General features: G+C 45.4%; 1 protein-coding gene across 1 annotated transcript; it reads left to right on the forward strand.

The window, feature by feature from the left end:
• Positions 1–34: 34 nt before the first annotated feature.
• On the forward strand, positions 35–6804 carry RPP21 (ribonuclease P/MRP subunit p21). The gene is made up of 4 exons (XM_004711775.4): positions 35–115; positions 186–369; positions 6427–6552; positions 6663–6804. The coding sequence occupies exons 1-4, from the start codon at positions 59–61 to the stop codon at positions 6785–6787; spliced, it is 492 nt and encodes a 163-aa protein (XP_004711832.1). The 5' UTR covers positions 35–58; the 3' UTR covers positions 6788–6804.
• The last annotated feature ends 16781 nt before the right edge of the window (positions 6805–23585 follow it).

Below are 23585 nucleotides of genomic sequence, written 5' to 3' on the forward strand. Positions count from 1 at the left end.
TTTCGCGGGCGCCGGGGGCGGGGCCTGCGAGCACCGACGAGGGGCACCCGCCGCCGGGATGGCGGGGCCGGTGAAGGACCGCGAGGCCTTCCAGAGACTCAGTTTCCTGTACCAGGTGGGTCGGGGGCGCGCCGGGGGGAAGGCCCGGGGCGACGGGCCCTCGCCTGACCGCCGCCCCTCCCCAGGCCGCCCACTGCGTGCCCGCGCAGGACCCGGAGAACCAGCCGCTGGCGCGCTTCTACTGCCACACGGAGCGGACCATCGCCAAGCGGCTGGTCCTGCGGCGGGACCCCGCGGTGAAAAGGAGCCTGTGCCGCGGCTGCTCGTCGCTCCTGGTCCCGGGCCTGACCTGCACCCAGCGCCAGCGGCGTGAGTGCCCGCCCCCGGGTCCCCTGGACAGTCCCGCCTGGCCCGACGAGCGCAGGCTGCCTGGCGCTCGTCTCCGACGGGGAGCGTAAAGGCAGAATCGCCGCATGAGCAGGGCTGGGCTCGCGGGGGAAGGCGGGTTCCCGTCGTCATTTCTCCCGGGAGAGGTGGTGTACGTTAGGGTCGAGTCTGTCGAGGCAGACTGATGGAGCACGATCGACTAGAAAGCGGGTTGGAGCCGAGGTACTTAGGCAGGTGGGATTCGAGATAAGCCCTGGGAGGGCGGGCAGAAGCGGGACCCTGAGGCCAGCCAGGTCGTGGAGAGTCTGGTTAAGGAGGCTAGCCTTTTTCTTCAAAGGTAGGAAGAGCACAGGGCGAACGTCTGTAATATTTTAAATCAATAAAAAGGTATGAAGAAATTGATGAGCTTTATGCTGGGGCCTGACACTATCGAGTTTACATTTAAAGGAGGGAAAAAAATAGAAAACGGTTTAAAAAAAACCAACTTGGGAATTAGGTGAGGGGGTTACATTTCAGCCATCATTTTTGCATTCAGTAATTTAAACAACCTATTAAAACTCTCAATTTCTCTTTTTTTCTCTCTCTCCACCTTGTAGAATATTACCTTCCCCCTAGTTAACACCTGTGTGCCTACCTCGAGCATATTGCCTGTTGCTTTTAGGATGAAAACCTTTATCTTGATTTTTCCTTTCTCACCGTGTCTCATACGTGGTGTTTCTGTGATTGACTAGTTTCAGTCAGCATAATGCCCTTCGCACCCATGCAGTCATGAGGGGTTTCACAGTTTATCGTTACTTTCTAGCCCTGCATGGGTTCCATAGGATGTAAATGCCAGGTCCCGTGTTCCGGCTATCACGACTGTGGGTGTGCATCTGTTGGGGTTTCGGCTCTTCGTTGGGGGACGTCCCAAGTAAAGGGATTGCTGGTTATGTGGTATTTCTATTCCCAATTGTTTGAGGAAGCACTGTGATCATTCTTCCTTTTGGAAGAACTGATATCAAACTAGTCCCAAGGAATTGGGGATTGAAGAAGTCCCCAAAGTTTAACTCTTCCAAGATGCTAGTTTGCTCCACCACCCACAACCCCGTATCCTTTGAATATATTCCTTCATGTATCTGGGTTCGGCGAAGTGCTGCAATGTCCTACAGAAACTCGAGGGAACGTTTCATGTGATGATGGGTGCTGTTTGGTCCAAAATGCGAAGGTCAAGCAGGGGTAAACCAGATGCTGGGGCCAGGTGACTCGCTCCACTGCTGGCTCTTGTCAATGCTGCTTCTCAGATGGCTCCATTTATACGCAGCTGGGTGGCATTTCAGGGAATCCTGTTCACAGTTGCTCACAGGCAAATCCTATCAGTATCTTCCCATACCTTCTTACCAGATCAGTGCAGGGAAAGGTCAATTGGGGGGGTGGTAACATGGTGCAATCAGGTTTCACCCAAATATAATGACCTGTTCTCTACTCCTGGACTGTATCTTCTTTATGCACCTATGACCTGGGGTCTCGGGCAGGATGCTTCCAGTAGGCATTGGCCTCCTACCAATCATAATCAGCCTGCCTGTTTCCCAGGCCACTCCAGAAGTAGGGATTTGCATTTCGTTTTTTCTTCTCTGTAAGCTGTAGCCTATAGAATTCCTTAGAAGCATTACAGATAACAGTAAGCAGTGGCACGGTGTGATCCCATTCACTAACTGCAGATCTTCATCTCATCCTAGTCCTGTTAGTTAGCAGAGTGCCCTCCCAAATGGGGCGATAGCCGCAGGCATATGGAATCCAGAATTGTAATCGGTCGCATAAGGATTACGGCTGGAAGGGCCGTGTGAATTAAGTATAACTAAGCACCATACCACTTTCCACAGTCCCACCAGGAGCGTTCTGATCTCCACAATCCCTCCAGCATTTGCTATTTTCTGTTATTTTTAACTATTATCAAAGCTGGTGTGAGATGGTGACTCGTCTTGTTTTTATTTGCACCTCTGGAATAGCTAGCTATCTCCAGCATTTCCTTGGATGCTTGTTGGATGCCTGGATGTCTTCTTTGGTGAACTGTTTATGTCATTTGCCCATTTTAAAATTAGACTATTGATCTTGTTCTTGTTGAAATGTTGCCATTTTCGATAGATTATAGAGATTAGTGCCTTGTCTGATCTGTCGTTGCCAATTTTTCTTTTTTCCCTAGTCTGGATTCTTAACTCTTAGATGATGCCTTTAAAAGGGGAGGGGGGTTGTTTTGTTTTTATTTATAAGCAGCCTCAGCAACTACTATTTCTTTATTTTCTATTTGTCATTGTTGTAAATACATAGATCACACCTTTGCTGATTTAACTTTTTTTAATTAATAAATCATTTTAGGGGGCTCTTACAGCTCTTCTAACAATCCATACTTCAATTGTGTCAAACACATTTGTACATATGTTGAAAAAACAGGTTTGGTTTGGTTTTAAATCATTGTATTGGGACTCATACCGCTCATCACAATCCATCCATCCATTGTGTCAAGCACATGTGTACATATGTTGCCATGATCCTTTTCTTTCTACTTGAACCCTTGGTATTAGCTCATTTCCCCTCCCCCACCGTTCCCTCCTTCATGAGCCCTTGATTCTTTATTTATTTAGTTAGTTAGTTAGTTAGTTAGTTAGTTTTTTTCATGTCTTACACTGACCAGTGTCTCCCTTCACCCACTTTTCTGTGGTTCATCCCCCTGGGATGGGGGGTTATATGTAGATCATTGTGATTGATTCCCCTTTCTTTCCCAACCTTCCCCTTCCGCTCCTGGTATTGCTACTCTCGTGATTGGTCCTGAGGGGTTTATCTGTCCTGGATTCCTTGTTTCCAGCTTGTATCTATACCCGTGTACATGCTCTGGTCTAACGGGATTTGTAAGGTAGAATTGGGATCATGGTGGAGGGAGGAAACATTAAGGAACTAGAGGAAAGTTGTATGTTTCAACAGTGCTATATTGTGGGGATGTCCAGTTGCCTACAGATGGGCTTGAGGTCTCCACTCTGCACTCCCCCTCACTCACATTGATATGATTTTTGTTCTGGGTCTTTGATGCCTGATACCTGATCCGATCGACACCTCACGATCACACAGTGTGCTTCTTCGGTGTGGGCTTGGTTGCTTCTCAGCTAGATGGCTGCTTGCTTGTTTAACTTCAAGCCTTTAAGACCCCAGATGCTTTATTTTCTAATGGTTAGGCACCATCAGCTTTCTTCACCACATTACCATATGTGCCCATTTTGTCTTAAGCGATTGTGTCAGGAAGGTGAGCATCACAGAATGCCAGGTTATTATAACAAAGTGTTCTTGTGTTGAAGGAGTACCTGAGTAGAGGCCCAGTGTCAGTCTGCTACCTTAATACTTAACATATAAATATATGTACATAGATATATTTTCCTATCGTTATATATAAATACATTTACATACGTACATGCCAGAATTTAGACCTCTATATATGCCCTTTACCTCCTAGTTCTTTCCTCTATTTCCTTTTACTTTCCTCTTGTCCCACTATCATGTTTGGCCTTCATTCGGGTTTCAGTAATTCCTCTTGGCTACATTGCCCTTGAGTGAGCCCCACCAGGTATCCTATACCCTCCTCACCATCGATTTTAGATCACTAGTTGTTCCCTTGTCCCTGGGTTGGTTGACACCCTCCTTATTTCCCCTGCCTCCCTCTCTCCCATGTCCCATTGTTTTCTCCTCTGGATTGTTTATCCCGCCTGTCTTATCTGGATAGACATGCAGAGACAATAATAAGCACAAAAACAAAATAAAGCAACAAAACAATAAAAACGAAGGACAACAAAAAAAAGTCTTTAAATAGTTCAAGGTCTGTTTGTTGACCTTTAAGAGTGTTTTCCAGTCCAGTCTGATGGGGTGCCACACCCTTACCTCCAAAGTCTATTTTTGGTGTTCCCCTGGGGACTTTATCTCTCTGCTCCCCTTGCTGCTCTGTTGCACACCCTTAGTGTTTCACCCTGGTGTGGTGGGGGCAAAACAGTTTTATTGGCATATAATTCACATACAATTCAATATTGATGAAGCCCTTGGATACACATAAGTGTCTTATTTTTAGGCTGTCCTGGTCATGCAGCATGTTAGGCAGGGTTCTCTGGAGAAACAAAACCAGGACACTTGTGGTTATGTGTATTATGAGGATGGGTTTATACAGCGAGAAGGAATATAGCAACTAATTAGTCCACACAACAGTACAGAGGGCTCAATTCAACTCACTTTGATGGAACAGTTAATATACTGGAGGTCCTTCAGCTCACCTGGGCTGCCAGGTCCAAGGTCAGGGAAGCATGCAAGCAGAGTTTGCTGGTGGAAGCTGGCTGGCAGGCAGCAAACAACAGGATGAATCACAACAGTAAGTAGCTCGGGGGCTTAGCGAGGCAGGCTAATGTGATCTGGAACTCAAGCGTGGGGACAGGATCCACGAGCCTCAAGCTCAAGCAGTGCCCCACCAGCAGTGTGTGGAAGCAGTCTGGAAGGACCCTCAAGCTCTAGTGACAAGATCCACAGGTTGGTTTGGCCTACAGGTAGTGTAGCGCAAAGGTTGAGGCAGAGAGCTAGCTAGCTAAAGCAGCAGCACGCTGGTCTGCTGGTAAGGTCACCGGGGTAGCAAGAGACGAGGGCAGGCCTTACAGAGCCATTTATCTCTTTTCCCTCCAGTCAAACTGCAATCCGATTAATCTCTGCCCACATGTTCCTATTGGCCAGGTTGACACAACAAACCTATCACATCTAGTTTGTCTTTTGCTTGGTGTGTGTGTCTTTGCTATGTATTAGGGCCCTTAACTTTGCCCCTACTCTTTCATTGATGAGCTTTATAGTTTAGCGTTTACATTTAGGTCTTTAAATGAGTTCTTTTTTGTATTTGGAGTGAGGTGTGGATCCTGTTTCATCCTTTTGCAAATGTATATCCAATTTTGCAAGCATCAGTTGTTGAATAGGCTATCTCTTCCCCATTTATTTAATGTCGTTGGTCAAAAATCAGTTGACTAGATGAATGGATTGATTTTTTAGTTCTCTCTGTTCCATTGTTCTGCACATATATTGTACCAGTTTTGACTACCAGGCCTGTGTAATAGGGTGTCTGTGTTTAGTAGGTGTTGAGATCTGGCAGTGAGAGGCCTCTTACTTTGTTCTTCGTTAGACCTTTCCTTATCCTAGGGGTCTCTCTTCTTTGTATATGAAGTTGGTAATCAATTTCCCCATTTCTTTAGCAAATGATGCCGGGATCTGGATCAGAATCAGCATTGCATTATATTTGTAGATTTCTTTGTAGTATTGACATTTTCACAATGTTAAGTCTTCCTATCCATATTCTTCCACTTTTGTAGGTCTCTGTTGGTTTCTTTGTGTTTTGGTTTTCTTTGTATAAGTCTTTTGTCACTGTTTAGGTTCATTGCTAAGTATTTTGTTTTTGTGTGGCCGTTGTAATTGTTGCCCTGGTTTCCTTTGTGGACAGGAATCTGTACTTGCTGCTCTTGTACTCCTTACCACAGTTCCAAAGCTCGCAGTTACTTCTACCAATTTTCCTGCCGAATCCTTGGAGTATTCTACATATAGAATCGTAATCTGCAACTAGAAGTTTGCTTCGTTGCCATTTTGGGTGCCTTGGAATTCTTTTTCTTGATTAGTAGCTCTGGCTAAGGCTTACAGTGCAATACTGAATAAGACTGGCGATGAAAGGCATCCTTGTCTGACTCCATTGTGCAAGGGGAATGCTTCCAGTTTCTCCCCATCGAGTGAAAAGTTGGCTATTGGTTTTGCAAATAGCCAAAAACGCTGCCCTTGAGTCAGTGCTGACTCATAGTGACCCTCTGTGGGTTTCTGTGACTAACTGCTGATGGGAATAGAAAGCCCAGTCTTTCTAGGAGCTGCTGCTGGTTTCTAACTGCCATCCTTGCTGATCACAGCCCAACTCATAACCAGTACACCACACAGGAAAAGGACTTGAGGCAAAAACTAAGATCTTTTCTCCTGCAAACCCTGGCACTCACTTTTATCCCACATCCACCATAGGCCGCAAGGGATTGCGCTGGACAGTACAGACCTGCCTAACGTGCCAGCGCAGCCAGAGATTTCTCAATGATCCCAGGCATCTGCTCTGGGGAGACCGGCCTGAAGCCCAGCTGGGGAGCCTGACAGGTGAGAGGAAGTAGACAAATGAGGGCTGTCCCAAGAGACTGGGACACAGGTGGGTTCTGAGTTGGTGGAAGACAGGCCACAGTCACCTCTAATTCTGCTCTTCTGCCCAGATCTCAAAGCAACACAAGCCCCGCCAAGCACAGCGCTCCCCGTTCCAGTCGACCTTCCTGAAGAGAAAGTACAGCCTCTGAGCCCATTAGAAGTGATGGATGCACCCAGTCTGCCCAGGAAATAAAGTTCAATTTGGTTCCACTTTGTGTCATTCAGTTTTGTGGGGATTTCGACTCTTTATTTTCCTTTTTGTGTATCTGCCCAAATTTCTCTGTCACTGTTTAACCTCTCCTTTGTCCTTACCATCCTATATTCCCGCCAGGTAGAACTGTTCAATATCCTTTAACCACCCCTGGGCCCCCACACCCAGCTCCCAGCTCCAGGACCCTGGCTTCAGTGCTTCCTCAGTGCAGTGCCATGAACAGGCTGCAAATTCCCAAGCTGTCTCGAGGTCTCAGGCCCTTTTAAGGCTTTCCATCTTAAGGTAGTCCTGCCTGCTGACTGGAGAGCTGGACAGACAGCCAGGGCCACTGCTGCTTTGTTTGTCACTGCCGTTTTTAAATAAGGGTAACAATGCTGGAGCATCTGGTGGGCTTCCCTTCACACCCTCCAGGTTCGTTTCTTCTACTGTCAGAGCACTCTTACTTCACACTTAGCTCATGAGGGAAGGACGTGGTGCCAACCTGAACGCTGGAGAGGCAGCAACAAAAGGACGCGGGCAGACAGTGCACAAGTCAGCTCCATAGGTAACCCCTCAGTGTTGTCTGGAGGCAACTCAAATGGGTTTGGGTTTTTTTTTATATGTATATATATCCTTGCAAGAGCCTACTTAAGGTCCAATTTCTCAGACTAACCATTTTGGTAGCTTCCAGCTAGCCGATCAGTGTACCCCAAAAGTGATGGCCTTCTTTTTCCTTTTCTCTTGTAAAACCATGTTATAGTAATTATTGCTACATAAAAATCACTTCAAAATGATGCTTAAATGGTTTATTGTTGCCTGAGTTTTGGGCTAGGGTTTCTTGGCTGCTGGGCCGGGTGGTTCTGTGTGTGTGCCATCCGCCCGAGCCCCATTCATCTGCATTTAGCTGGTGGCAAATACTGTATCACAAATACGTGTAGTTTTTGCAACAATCAAACTGATAGTACTCTTCAACTTAAAAAAAAATCAGGTGGAAATCTTTTTGTTTATGTGATAATATAAACTTAATCTTAAAAAACAACCCAAGTCCAGAGGAGGAGTCAAGATGGCATCCAGGTAGACCCATCCAGCACTCCTGTTGTTCAGCCAGAAAATTAAGAGCTAGGCATGGGAAGCAAGCCTGAGAAGAAAGCAACAGGACAGCTGGTCCTGGAGGGACTCGGGAGGAGGCAGGGGAAGGGAGTGGTGAGCAAACACCATAGACAGGAACAACTAGGGAAGTAAAATCAACAAGGAGGAGGACATAGAGATCCTGGGAGTGTTGGAGCAACAGCAATCTAGCCGAAAAGAATTACTAAGAGGCAGAAAGGGCAAGTGTGATGGTGAGGTAGGAGGAAGGTAAAAGGAAACAAAGGAAAGATACAGGAAGCAAAGCTATGGATAGAGGTATAAGCAGGTGTGTAATATGTAAATACATTCATAAAAATAGAGGTATTTGGGGTATGTGCATATATTTATATGGCAATACACTGAGATGGTGGATGGACTTTGGGCTTCTGCTCAAGCCCTGCCTCAATGCAAGAACACTTTGTTCTAACAACCTGGCATTCTGTGATACTCAACAGACTAGCTAAAAACAAGATGGTGCATAAGCAAATGTAAAGAAAGCAGATGGTGCCCAGCTATCAAAAGATAGAGCGTCGAGGGTCTTAAAAGCTTAGTTAAACAAGTGGCCACATCTAGCAGAGAAGCAACAAACCCACACAGAAGAAGCACACCAGCCTGGCAACATGAGGTGTCAACTGGATAGGGTAACAAGCATTAGAAGACCCAAAACAAACAAACCATTTTATTGAGAACAAGGGGGGCCAGAGCAGAGACCCAAAACCCATCTGTAGTCAATTGGACAGACCCTCACAGGAAGAGTCACAAGGAAGGGATGAATCAACCAGGGCACAGTATAGCACTGATGAAACACAATATTCCTCTGGTTCCTTGAGGCTTCCTTACCCCCAACTATCATGACCCCAGTCTTGCCTTTCACTCGGGCTAGAACAGAGCATGAACACAGGTACAGATAACAGAAATGGGAGTAGCAATACCAGGAGGGGAGGGGGAAGGGGGAGTGGAGGGGAGGAAGGGGAAACTGATCGCAATGATGGACACATAGCCACACACACATACTCCCACTGGGATGACAAAAAACATTAACCATGGGGGAAGGGAGACTGGTCGGTGTAAGATATGAAAATAATTATAATTTATCAAGGGGTCATGAGGGTGGGGGAGGGAGGGGAAAAAGCAGCTGATATCAAGGCCTCAATAGAAAGTAAATGTTTAGAAAATAATGATGGCAGCATATGTACAAATACGCTTAATACAATTGATATAGATTGTTACAAGAACTGTAAGAGCCCCAATAAAATGATCTTTTAATTTTAAAATAAGTAAAAAGATAAAAATTCGATACAACTTCAGATGATCTATATATGCACCATGGGATATAAAAAGGCTTTTCCCCAGCTTGTCTCCCCCAAATATATGTCAGACCTAGGACACTGCTTACAACTAATGGTAAATGATTGTAGCACACTCGGAAGCAAGCTGCTTAGAAGTTATCTCCCTGAAGGCATCAGCCATCCAGAGCAATCAGACCACTGTCTGGTCCACTGAAGGTGAGGCTCACTCCCTACTGTTAAAGACAGTGGATTGCTTTCCCTGGAAGACTCAGAGTAAGTCAAACCACCAGCTCAAGGACGATCAAGGTTAGGCTGCCATCTTGAGTCTAGGGTCCGCCCATCTTGTCACATGTGTACCCCTAGTCCCTCCCCTTCCTATTACGTGTACACCCCTAGCTCATCCCCCTTCCTGTGATGGGTATGCCTATTATACAACCCCTTCCTGTGACATAGGTCATTACCTGTAATCAGGGGGTTTGCACGCCCCCAAAGATATATAAGCCTTGGTTAGAAATAAATCCTTCCCTCTTTCCCTCTCCCTCCCTCTCTCTCCTCCCCCCGAACCTCCATGTGGACCATCATGAGGGGCTGAGATGAGGATGCTGCTATGAAGTGTGTCTGATCCCATCATTTATTCTTCTCTCTTACCTCTCCTATGCTCTATGAGTTTACTATGATCATTATATATTATAACCATGCAATCGCACCTACAGACCCATGATATATTGTTAAGGGCTGATTTCCCTGACAATGCACCAACATTCTATATTAATTTTTTTTCTTTGTGTTCTTACCCAATTTTCTGAAGAAAGGACCCATGACATGAATCAGTTTCCATGAGACCCCTGCAAAAGACTAGAGAAAATTAAGTTCCCAGCTCTTCTCTCGTCTCCCCCGAGGTGGGTCGGGGTTACCTGTGGGAGAAACCAGCTCCACAGAACTACATCACAGGTCCGATAGGCACAATTGTACGGTTACAATATAGAGAGGTCATAGTAAAGTCATGTCAGATAGGAGGGAGAGTGAAATAAAGGAGTCAGACACATTTCATGGCAACATGCTCACATCCTGGACGGCCGTGACCTCACCAGCCAGGTCTGTGCACAGCGCGGGCAGAGCGGGCAGGAGGAGGAGGGAGATTTATTTCTGACCAAGGCTTATGTATCTTCTTGGGGCGTGCAAGCCCCCTGATTACAGGTAAAGACATACGTCACAGGAAGGGGTTGTACTATAGGTAGGAAGAGGAGGGATTAGGGGTACACATGTGACAAGATGGGCAGATCCTAGATTCAGGATGGCAGCCTAACCTTGGATGTCACTGAGCTGGTTTGACGTGTTCGGAGCTGTCCATCGGGAAAGCAATCCAGTGTCCCTAACAGCAGGGAGTGAGCCCGCCTATGGTGGGACAGACAGTAGGGTCTGCTTGCTCTGGATGGCTGGTGCCTTCAGGGAGATAACTTGACAATCATTTACCATCAGTTGCAAGCAGTGTCCTAGGTCTGACATATATTTGGGGGAGAGGAGCTGGGGAACAGCCTTTTTATATCCCACAGTTACCCACATGAACAACACCACCCCCACCCCAAGGTGAAGTGTGAAACAATGGTTTATCATCCCAACATTGACCTCGAGGGCAATGTCTGCCTCAACATGCTCAGAGAGGACCGGAAGCCGGTCCTCACGAGAAACTCCATCATTGATGGCCTGCAGCATCTCTTGTTGGAGCCCAACTCTGAAGACCCCCTGAACAAGGAGGTTGTCCCCCTCCCTGGCCTTGCATCCCCTCCCTGCCACCTGCCCCTCGGTTATTTTTTTTTACCACCACATGATTAAGGTTGGTGCTGTATCCCCTAGCCTACTCAGCAATGGTAGATGAACTGGCTTATCTAGGCCCACGCTGGGTGCTCCCCAACCCCCACTCTGGGTACTGGGGTGGGTAGGCAAGTGGCCTGTATAGCTGGGCCCCCAAAACCCTACCCTCTGTCACCGGCAGTCCACCAGGCTGTTACAGGGGAATATTACTGCAAAAAAGAAAACTAAAGAGTAGTTTAGACATCATGCGACTCAATGTTTGGGTAATAAACATGACAAATTTGCAAGTACATGCTAGAACACGAAACTACAACTATAAGAAAGTTAATTTTCTAAAAGAACATTTCAATGTTACAAATATAATACTTCTGGGGTCTTAAAGGCTTGCAGTTAAACAAGCAGCCATCTAGCAGGTGAGCAACAAAGCCCACATGGAAGAAGCCCAGCCTTTTTTTTTTTAATTTATTTTAATCATTTTATTAGGGGCTCATACAACTCTTATCACAATCCATACACACATCAACTGTGTAAAGCGCATTTGTACATTCATTGCCCTCATCATTCTCAAAATATTTCCTTTCCACTTAAACCCCCGGCATTAGGTCCTCATTTTTCCCCTCCCTCCCTGCTCCCCCCTCCCTCATGAGCCCTTGATAGTTTATAAATTGTTATTTTGTCATATCTTGCCCTGTCCGACATCTCCCTTCACCCACTTTTCTGTTGTCCGTCCCCCAGGGAGGAGGTCACATATAGTTCCTTGTAATCGGTTCCCTCTTTCCAACCCACTCTCTCTCTACCCTCCCAGTATTGCCACTCACTACTGGTCCTGAAGGGATCATCTGTCCTGGATTCCCTGTATTTTCAGTCCCTATCTGTACCAGTGTACATCCTCTGGTCTAGCCAGACTTGCAAGGTCGAATTCGAGTCAAAGCCCATTAGTAGGCCACTGGAGATCCCTTTGCAGAGGGGTCTCGGGGAGGAGATGAGCCAGTCAGGGTGCGATGTAATAACGAAGCCCAGCCTTTGTGACCACGAGGTGTCAAAGGGAACAGGTATCAGAAGTTCAAAAACAAGCAATCAAATGGATGGGAAGGAGCGTGGACAAAGTGAGGACCCAAAACCCACCTGTAAGATAATTCGAAAGGGGAAGGTGGGGGGGAAAGGGGGAACTGATCACAATAATCTACATATAACCCCTTCCCAGGGGGACGGACAACAGAAAAGTGGGTGAAGGGAGACATCGGACAGTGTAAGACATGAAAAAAATTACCCAGGGTTCATGAGGGAGGGAGGGTGGGAAGGGGGAAACTAAGGAGCTGGTATCAAGGCCTTACCCCTCTGAAGGCTTCAATCACCAGTAGTCTGACCTTAGACGCGCGACCTGGACAGCGGGGGACAGATTAACAAAGGCCACCAAAGACTGACCTTCCGAACGCCCTGGAGGACAGGTGCAGCAATCCCTTCCACAAATCCACGAGGACAGCAGAGGAGCGTGCAGGCAGGGGGACAGTCTCCCTGGGCATCCCTCAGGCTGGGGGCTGCGTCCCCTAGTGGGGTCCCTAAGGAATAGGAGGAGGCTGGGACTCATCCAAGAAGCCACCCTCCAATTTAGGGGGCTCCGATGGGGAGGAGGCTGAGTGTTTTGCTCTCTGGATCCTTTACACTGCCCAAACCTTTCTGGGACAGTGTGGGGGGAAGTCAGATACAGTGAACCCTCGTTTATCGCGGTTAATCGGTTCTAGACCCTACCGTGACAAATGAAATTCCGCGAAGTAGGATTCCTTATTTGTAAATCAAATATTTTCGTAGTTAGAGCATAGAGGACATGAAAAAACACCCTTTAGTCACCATTACACTCGTATTACCCAATTTATTAAACGAAAAAGGGAAAATACAGTAAAACATTTTGGGCGTTACAATGATCATTTATTATTTATTATATTATTTATAGTATCTAGTTTACGGTATTACGACTTGTCACGATGCGCTTTGCTTCCTTGTTGAAAGTGAAATTAGCCGTAACACGGATGTTTTTTTCCTCTTTATGGATGGAGCGAACGGAAGACTCATTCAAGTTGAAATGGCGTGCAACCTCCACGATTTTCTTGCCATCTTTGATCATAACCAAAAGTTTTACCTTTTCCTGGATGGTACTGGATGGTGAGCATCTTCCTCTGGCGCTTATTTTTATTGTCAGAAGGCTTAGAAGAAGCAGCTCGTTTAGGAGCCATCATAGGGCTTAGATAAAATTTCTTAAAAATCGCAAACAATTACAGTACACTGTACAAAAGCAAAAATGCATCTGATACGTAGCTCCAATACGTAGCGATGCAGACAGAAGCGTGTACAGTATGAGCCAATCAGTGCCAGTCATGACAGAGCATGCGCTGTTACGCAAAAACCGCGATAGAGTGAAGCCGCGGAAGTCAAAGCGCAAAGTGGCGAGGGTTCACTGTAGATCTATTTCCCCATCGTCATATATAAATGCCTGTATTTAGACCTCTATAAATGCCCTTTGCCTCCTAGTTCTTTCCTCTATTTCATTTTACTTTCCTCTTGCCTCACAATCATGTTCAACCTTGAAGTAGGTTTCAGTAATTCCTCTCAGTTACATTGCCCTTGATCAAGTCCTACCAGGCCTCCTACACCCTCCTCGCCATCGACTTTAAGTCACTGCTGTTCCCTTGTCCCTGGGTTTGTTAACACCCACTTCCTTCCCCCCACCTCCCCCTCAACTCTGACCATTTTCAGTGCAATTAAAGTGAGGCAGAGGACATGAACAGACACTTCACCAAAGAAGACATGCAGATGGCCAGCAAACATGTGAGGAAATACTCGATAATTAGCATTTCAAGAACTGCAAATAAAAAACAAAAATGAGATACCACCTCCCACCAGTATTAATGGCAAAGTTCCCAAAATCTGAAAACAACCAGTGCTGGTGAGAACATGGATTCACTGGAGACTCATATACTCCTGGTAGGGTTGGAAAACCAGTGCAGAAAGAGGTATGGGACTGCCTTAAAAAGTTGGTAACAGATACCATATGATCCTGTAACCTTTGTCCTTGGTATTGTGCTAAGCTGAGTCGACCAGAGAAACAAATTCAGTGACACTCATCTATATGTGAGAGAACTTTATATCAAGAACTAATTATATACGGAGAAAACATCCCAGCCCAGTCTAACTCAAGTCCTCAAGTCTGCTACTAGTCCATAAGTCCCGCTTTAGACTCACGCAGCCACATGCCATGATGCAGAATGCAGGAATATCCACAAAGTCTTGTGGATCCAGTGGTGGTGGATGCATCTCCAGGGCTCGGGCAGCAATCAGGGTCAGCCAGCAGGAAGGTGAAGGCAAAGAGGGAAGGGGAGGTCCCCAGGGTCGTCCTTATGAGGGGACCACACAAGGAGGCACCATCAGGCTGTGACCTGATTGACAGGTTAAATGCAACCCCTACACATGCATACATCTTAAAGTTGACAGGAAATTATCTAACCACCATGGGTATATGTCTTAAAGAAATTAGAGCCACACAAATAGATATATCCATGTTCATCACAGCCATATTCACAAGAGAGAAAATAAGAAAAAGTATCTAAATGCCCATTAAAGGAAGAATGGATACACTTTGATACGTACATAACTGGAATACTACACAGCACTAAAGAAACATGATGAATGTGCACATCTCCTAACATAGATGTACCCAGAGCACATTTTATGTTAAGTGAAATTAGTCAATCACAAAAGGACAAATATTATATGAGACAAACTATTATTAAAAGTCAATAAAGAGTTTTGACACTAAAAGAAATATTCTTGTATGGTTACCAGGAATGAGGAGGCAGGAAGGGGAGGTTAGAGAGCTGACAAGTGAAGGGGAAGATGAGATGATACAATGAGAGGAGAGGCTGGAGCGGGGGAAGGATGTGGCAAGACAAGCTTTGGTATGTTTGCAAGAGTTAAAAGCAACATAAACATATACTGTTACGTAGACAATCCTACACATAGACAATCCTACACTCATCGAGTAGTGATGTATGCATGTCTGGATAGACATGCAGGCCGAACAGGGAGTGAGGAGTGTAGTATACACATTGATACATAAAGGTCTGACGGAAGTTATTTATATATGTGAATTTACTTTTGCTATGTTTTAACGAATGTGGTAGGGCATACAGGAGACAGATTTATGACAACTTATTAAACATAACCAAACTCCGGGAACCCAAGAGGAAAGCAAATTTTGGGAATAATGAGGGCAACAAATGTATAGATGTGCTTTACACAATTGATCTATGTATTGTGATGAATTGATTTAAAAAAAAAAAACCATAACCAAACATCTTGAGGAAATGTGACCTTGAGGAAAACAAAGGTCAATGGCCATAACAGAGTTTATCTAGACTGTGTTCCACGTTATATTTGGGGGAGTCATGAGTGAGGTCTTAAAACCTCATGAGCACCATCTAAGGTCCAACTATTGGTTTCTCTTCATACAAGGGAAAGAAAAATGACACAAGTAGATGATGAAAAGAATTAGTCCAATTAACTAATGAACCATGCAAACGTCAGGCTCCTTAACCCTGGGACCAGAAGAACTAACGGGACCTGCTGCCAGCTCCAACTTCTCTGAACCAATCACATTAGCAGGCCCTGGATAGAAAGGGGAAAAAATGAAACTAACTCAAAATTATAAAAGTGATCAGTCTTACTGGTTGGATATCGATAGATGGAACCCCAAGATCACATGTGGCTTTAGCCATTCTTCAGGTCTGAAACTGAACTCATTCCCATGTATTAGAATACTCAGCCATTAAAATCTAAAGACCAGCCTTTAGCCAAGGACACAGTTCAGAGGGTTAGGGAAGACGGAATAGTAGAAGCGGAAGACAGAGAGAGGAGTGGGCTAAGGAATGGCACACTCCTGTGATTGCAAGGAGTGAGTTGAAGCGAAATGTGTTTGAATTGTTCGATGTCAAGCTGAGAGCCTGTTCCAAAAGCCTTCGCCTAATTCACAATAAAAAGTTAAAGACATGCACATTAAAATAAAACAAAAGGCTGCTGCCATATTCCAATCATGGGGTTAAGGTCCTACGTGAGTTATTCAATATTTTCTACAGCCATATGAAAAGGATGTTATTATTGCCCATAATAAAGAAATGGAGTTTTTATTTATTTATTTTAGAAATGAAGTTTTTTATTGTTAATCATTTGTCCAGGGAAAAGTAGATTAAGAAAGGCTGAGTAATTTGCCTAAAATTATACAATTGCACCATACTTTTTTTTTTGCACCATACTTAAGATTGCAATTAATGACTGTTTTTAAAATCATAATTCCAGGCCTACTGGAGATTACCTAAAATTCCCCTCCCTGGGGTCTCACCAGAGATCCACTCTACATGTCTTGTGACGCTTGGATCTCTCCATGGTCCTGAAAGAAAGAAAAATATTCCACATACCGTATATACTCGTGTATAAGCCGAGTTTTCCAGCACATTTTTAATGCAGTTTTTTGGGTAAAATTAGGTGCCTCGGCTGATATCGGGTCGGCTTATACTCGAGTATATAGGTACTACATGAATAGCATTCTTTATTTTTTTAATGTGATACTTTGTTGTGGTTTAGTTAAAATTAACTGACATCTTACTGCATAAAAGCTTTACAACTGAATGTGTGCATTAATTCTTTATAAGATTAGAACATTTGAATTACTGAGCAATTCAAATAAAGTAACAACACATCCTTGGATCGACTATCAATGCTCATGGAAGCAGCAGTCAAGAAATCAAAGTACACATTGCACTGGGTAATATGCTGCACAAGACCTCTTTAAAGTGTTGAAAAACAAGAATGCCACTTTGAGGACTAAGGTGCACCTGACCCAAGCCAAGGTGTTTTCAATCACCTCATATGCAGGTGAAAGTTGGACATTGAATGTGGAAGACGGAAGAAGAATCAATGCATTTGAATTCTGATGCTGGAGAGGAATATTGAAAGCACCACGGACTGTCAAAGGAACACCACATTTGTCTTGGAAGAAGTACAGCCAGAGTGCTCCTTAGAGGAAGAGATGGCGAGGCCTGGTCTCACATACTTTGGACATTGTGGCAGTCACGTCACAGCTTGATGGCCTCATTTGGAGATAAAGAGCTCACTGGAGGCCGGATCCACTCTCTCGGCCTTCCCTTTCCTGCTGTTGAGATACTTAGAGAGCTGGAGACCTGTGGAGACCCGCGTGAGTATGGAGATGCTTCCACTGCCACTGGATCCACAAGACCTTTTACCCACTTGCCATGATCTTGCTGCATTCGGCATCATTGCATGTGCTCCTTGAGTCTAAAGAGGAATTTATGGACTAGGATCGGACATATGGACTAATATTGGACATGTGGACTTGATCTAGACTGGGCTGGGGTGTTTTCTCAATATGCAATTGCTCCTATATATAAAGGTCTTTCTTATACACATATGAGTGCCTATGAATTTGTCTCTCTAGTCAACCCAGACTAACACAGACAAGTCAGGAGATACCACTCTCTGGAGAAGGCCATCATGCGTGGTAAAGTGGAGGGAGGGGCAGAGAAGAAGAGGGAGGTCCTCCTCAACAACATGGATTGACACGGTGGCTGCAACAGTGAACTCAAGTATAGGAACCATTGTGCGGGTGGACCAGGACCAGATGGCACTTCTCTGTTGCACATAGGGCTGTTATGGGTGAGAACCAGCCTGACGGCACTTACCAACAACAGCACCTGCAATAATTCATTTTCCAACTGAGGCTGTCGATGGCAAGGCTATTCTTCACATCCCTGAATTATGGTCAGAGGGGATCCACAGAGGGTTAATCCACATGTAGTAACCCAGCTAGCTGGAAGAACTGTATTTTGTTAAAATTGCCATCTTGTATGACCTCAACAGTGTTATCTCTAGCCCCACTGGATAGATAGACTCTGACTTACCCACAAATACTCCCCTCCCAGCCTTCTGACCTTGACCCACCCTGTATATGTCCCCCTAACCCTTCCAGATAGCCTGTCTTCTAGATAAGCAAGGCATGTAGTAAATATTGACAGACTCTGACTCATCTGAAGGTGTCCCCTGCTGGCCTCCTCCCAATGTCCTCCCTGCCCCATCAAGCAAATACTGTACCTACAGAATGTTCTCTCCCAAATCTAGCCCCCTGGTTTAACGATTGTCTAAAGCCTGTCTACCTCACCTGATCAGGGCCAGAGTGTTCCAGACTCTAGGCTCCTCTCTAGGCCCAGCTAGCTGTAATAAAAGGCTTATTCTTGCATTTTAATAAAGTGGCATCGTTAGGTTTCTGCACTGGGACACCTCAGTTCTTGCTTTGCAACACTAAAAGAATTCACGCAGCAGAAGCACGTTTATAATCCAAGTAACTCTTATGATAAGGTGACCAGATTTTAACATTGGTAAAGCCGGACGCCATTGATCAAACTCATATCCTGGCGAAATAGCCATGTGGCAGCCGAAAACCGTATATCCTAACTTGTTGTGCATTCTTTCCAAAAATCGGGACTTTTTTAAACACCTCGGGATGCGGGAACAATTGTTAAAAATCAGGACTGTCCTGCCAAAAGTGGGACGTCTGGCCACCTTATCTTATGAGGAAAAGGGGAGTTTCAGGTATTCGCAGGAAATCCCACGGGCCAAGAGCAGGAAATCCCAGAAGAGTGCTCTGAGAGAGAGGCCTGAGAGAAAGCTCTGGCCCCAGCACCTGGGTGGCCCGCGTGGGCCCCCCCAATCAGACTTGTAAGACCACACCTGAACTAAAAAAGTGAAAAAGGGTCAGAAGTCAAAAAGAGAAGGCTTCCTGTGGCAGGTGCTGACCTCCTTTGGCTGGGGAGGCATGGTTGCTGTATTGGATGATCTCACTGGCTGAGTTGAAACGCACCTGGGTGATGTCATGTAGCTGGGCCATCTAGGCCCAGGTGAAAGCCAACCTGGGCACACCCACATTAGGCACCAGAAAGATGACATCACACAGGTGCGCCTAAACTCAGCCAATAAAGTCCGTCAGTATCCTCAACCATGCCTCCCCAGCCAGCAGGGGGAGGGGGGTGGATTAACACCAGCCTAAGGGGAAGCCACTCTATCATTCAGGTACTCTCGGGCAGGGTGGAGGGCAGGGGCGTGTGTGCACACACTCACACACCCCTGCACCCCCTCAGGGCTCTGCTCTCTGAATTTCCTGCTCTTGGTTCCCAATGCTTAGATTCACGCCCCTGTCCCTGTAATCATCTCGTGTGGTTTTTCACACTGCCCTGAACCATGGCCATCTTTACTCACAAGCTCTTGCGCCGTCCCTGCGTGGCCTGCATACTTTCCAGAGATAGCGTGTACCTCTTGAGACTGTAATACTTGAAACGGCCACTTCCCTCAAAGAAGTTACTTGGGTTTACAAAAGCGCTGCTGCCACGTGAATTCTTTCAGTGTTGAGGAGCAAGGACCAAGGTAAACCACCCCAGAAACCTAACATACTGAGAAGATTTTGATTCCTAGTGACCCTGTGAGTTTCTGAGACCATACGTTTTTCTTTTTTAATCATTTTATTGGGGGGCTCTTACAAATCTTATAATAATCCACCATTCCATAGTATTAAGCACACTTGTACATATGTTGCCATCAACATTTCCAAAACATTTTCTTTCTACCTGAGCCCTTGGTATCAGCTCCTCTTTTACCCCCTCCCTCCCCCACCCACTTTTGTGAATCCTGGATGAATTACATGTATTTTATTGTTGTTATTTCGTGTCTTATACTATCTGTTGTCTCCCTTCACCCACATTTCTGTTATTTGTCCCCCTGGGGGATGGGCTATATCTCCAACCTTGTGATTGGTACCCCATTTCTCCCCCTTTCACCCTCCCCCTGCCCCCACCATCCCCCTACCCTCATTATATCACTACTTCCACTTACTGTTCCTGAGGGTTTATCTGTCCTGAATTCCATGTGTCCAGAGCTCTTATCTGTACCAATGTGCATACTCCAGTCTAGCCGGATTGGTAAGGTAGAACTGGGTCATAATAGGGCGGGGAGAGCAAGCATTCAGGAACTAGAGGAATGATGTGTATTTTGTCGGTGCTACACTGCACCCTGGTTGAATCATCCCTTCCTTGTAACCCTTCTGTGTGTGTGGGGGGGTGTCCAATATTGTCTACAGATGGGCTTTGGGTCTCCATTCCAAACTCCCTCTTTCACATCATATAATTGTTTGTGTGTTTTTTTATATGTAATTGTTTGTTATGACAAAATTAGAATTTATAAATTATCAAGGGTTCATGAGGGAGGGGGAGCAGGGAGGGAGGGGAAAAAATGAGGACCTGATGCCAGGGGCTTAAGTGGAGAGCAAATGTTTTGAGAATGAGGGCAATGAATGTGCAAATGTGCTGTTCACAATTGATGTATGTATGGATTGTGATAAGAGTTGTATGAGCCCCTAATAAAACGATTAAAAAAATAATAAAATAATTGTTTTGGCTATTGTGATACCTGATCCCATTGACACCTCATGATCACACAGGCTGGTGTGCTTCTTCCATGTGGGCTTATTTGCTTCCATGCTAGTGGCTCCTTGTTTAACTTCAAGCCTTTAAGACCCCAGACACTATGTCTTTTGGGAGCCGGCACCACCCACTTTCTTCCTCACATTTGCTTATGCACCCATTTTGTCTTCAGTGATCCTGTCGAGAAGGTGACTACCAGAGTGCCAGCTTATTAGAACAGTGTTCTTGTGTTGAGGGAGGGAGGCCTTGAGTAGAGGCCCAATGTCTGTCTGCTATCTGAATACTTAACATATAAATATATGTACATTGGCCTCTATCCGTTTCATTGTAAATTAATATGCTTACATGTATACACGCCTATAGCTATACCTCTATAAATAGCTTTTGCCTCCTACTTCTTTCCTCTATTTCCTTTCACCTTCCTCCTGTCCTACTATCCTGCTCACCCTCCATTCGGCTCCCAGGAATTCCTCTTGGATACATTGCGCTTCATCCAACACCACCAGGTATTATATGCCTGCCTCGCCATCAATGTTAGGTCTCTTGTTGTTCCAAGACCATAACTCTTCATGGGAGTAGAAAGCCTGTCTTTCTCCTTCGCAGGGGCTAGTGGTTTCAAACTGCTGACCTTGTGGTTAGCACTCCAACTTATAACCACTAGGCCATCAGGACTCCTAAATAGAAGTAAACTTGACAATCTGCCACCTGAAACACCTGCTGCCCGTGGGAAACAGAACTGGAAAGAGAGTGTATGCGGACAAATTCTCTATGCTCATGATTAAGAGTCTGGGAGGCAGACTCTGGTGGAGGAAGGCTTTCTCATTCATGGGCTGGAGATGAATCCCAGTCACATTCTCCTGACTAAACGCTATTCTCCACAGTGTCCCTCCCGTAATAATGCCAATATTAAGTTGCTGCTTGCAAGCACTGAAGGCTGCCTGCCATCAAGAGCAATCCGACCACCCCACCCTAAGTAAGGCCCACTCCCTTCTGATGAAGATCATAGATGGGACACCTGAGGTCAAGGCAGCTCAGAGATGACCAAGGTTAAACTGCCACCTTAACTCTCGGACCCGCCCATCTTGTTAAGTATGTACCTTCCTGTTATGCGTATGCCTCTTAATGATTAGAGTCTAATACAACCCCTTCCTGTTACAGATGTGTACGACTTGGCTTGCAGGCTCATCTCATATAATCCTGCGGGAGAATACATTTGCGCTCTCCCCCTCCCCCTTCTGGTTCCAGTCTCCATGGAAGAGGTGAGCCCCTGCATGTCTTGGCTGGTATTTCTTTAGTTTACCCCTCAATTACACAACTGCCCCTTCGGACCCGTTCGGTTATGGAGGCTGGTCCCCCACAGCTGACCATGTTTAGGCTACTTCAGCATGGTCTTTGGAAAAGCGGCCTGATCTGACCAAAGGAACTTGGTCTCCCTCCCGATCTCAGTGGAGAAGTGAATTGGATAGATTGGTCTTTCTAAAGTATAAGTTAGAATCAAGAGGACCGAAGATAAGTTGAAATCAATGGGGAGTGCTTTCTTTTTGAATCATTTTATTGGGGGCTCGTACAACTCTTATCACAATCCATCCATCCATCCATTGTGTCAAGCACATTTGTACATTAGTTGCCATCATCATTCTAAAACATTTTCTTTCTTTTTTTTTTTAAGTGATTCAGATGATTTATTCAGTCACAGGGTTGAGTCTCCCCTAAGTCAGAACAGGACACCACTTAGGCAGAATATGCAGATCACGGAGTGGTTTCTAACCACCCTTGCCTTTAGATAAACAACATTGTCTTCTTTTCCCACGGTTTCCCTTCATGTCACCTCCGGATGAATCCTCTTAAAGCATTATCTCGTTCAAGTTAGTTTTCTGTTCTGTTATCTGCAATGGGTCACTTCCTCAGCCCCCTTGGAGAGAGAGACTGGAGCAGGAGAGAGGGGGAGGGGAAGGAGGACAAGGGGAAAGGAAACAGGGGAGCGAGGATGGGGGGCTGGAGAGAGGCCAAGGGAACATTTGCTTTCTATTTGAGCCCTTGGTATCAGCTCCTCATTCCCCGCCCCCCTTCACCTCTTCCCCCACCCTCATGAACCCTTGATCATTTATAAATTATTTTTTTGTCCTATCTTGCCCTGTCTGACGACATCTCCCTTCACCCACTTTTCTGTTGTCCGTCCCCCAGGGAGGAGGTCACATGTAGCTCCTTGTAATTGGTTCTCCCTTTCAACCCCACCCTCCCTCCACCGTCCCTCCATCCTGGGAGTTTTTCTATTGGTATTTTGAATCCTTTAGGAAACAACAAATGAGTGTTCTCCCACTTCAGCTCAAGAAAATATTGCTAAGCGATCTAAGTAAATATTAGAGTTGAAAAAGGGTGAGGCACCATTGTTAGATTCGTTAACAAACAGGACTCTTATGCATATTAGATGGGACAGAAAAAAAAAACTCATAGAAAGAAAACAAGAAAAATCTACTTCTTCATATACTGATTTGTCCTCAAATTCTCTAATAGCAAAACTGCCTTGTGCAGTGGTTCTCCACCTTCCTAATGCCGTGACCCTTTAATATAGTTCCTCAAGTTGTGGTGACCCCCAACTATAAAATTATTTCCATTGCTACTTCATAACTGTTATTTTGCTACTGTTAGGAATCGTTATGTAATCTCATATGCAGATGTATTTTCATGTTTACAAATTGAACATCATTAAAGCTTCATGCGTAATCACAAAAACAATATGTCATTATCTATTGTGAAATATTTCTTTCTAATGATAAATAAATGAAATATTGTCTTGAAGCATGGTGTAGTATGGAGAACAGTCTTCACTCCAGGTACTCACATGTGGGCGTATCTGCATGTGGGCGGACCAGCCTGTTGATGGATAGAGGAGCGGTGTCTTGCTTCCTAAGACCATCGGAAATATGTGTTTTCTGATAGGCGATCCCTGTGAAAGGGTCCTGCGACCCCCAAAGGGGTCACTACCCACAGGTTGAGAACCGTTTGAGTGGTTCGCTTGAGTCTGAACGTCCATCCTCT

The sequence above is a fragment of the Echinops telfairi genome, unplaced genomic scaffold (assembly GCF_000313985.2).
Source record: "Echinops telfairi isolate 266 unplaced genomic scaffold, ASM31398v2 ScPeMD7_655;HRSCAF=1070, whole genome shotgun sequence".
Classification (NCBI taxonomy): domain Eukaryota; kingdom Metazoa; phylum Chordata; class Mammalia; order Afrosoricida; family Tenrecidae; genus Echinops; species Echinops telfairi.

What these genes read in the sequence shown, in the direction of transcription:
- RPP21 (XM_004711775.4), top strand. Translation starts at nt 59, where the DNA reads ATGGCGGGGCCGGTGAAGGACCGCGAGGCCTTCCAGAGACTCAGTTTC. An exon ending in CTGCACCCAGCGCCAGCGGC is followed by an intron (nt 370 to 6,426) that starts GTGAGTGCCCGC and finishes CATCCACCATAG; the next exon opens with GCCGCAAGGGATTGCGCTGG. An exon ending in CCAGCTGGGGAGCCTGACAG is followed by an intron (nt 6,553 to 6,662) that starts GTGAGAGGAAGT and finishes TCTTCTGCCCAG; the next exon opens with ATCTCAAAGCAACACAAGCC.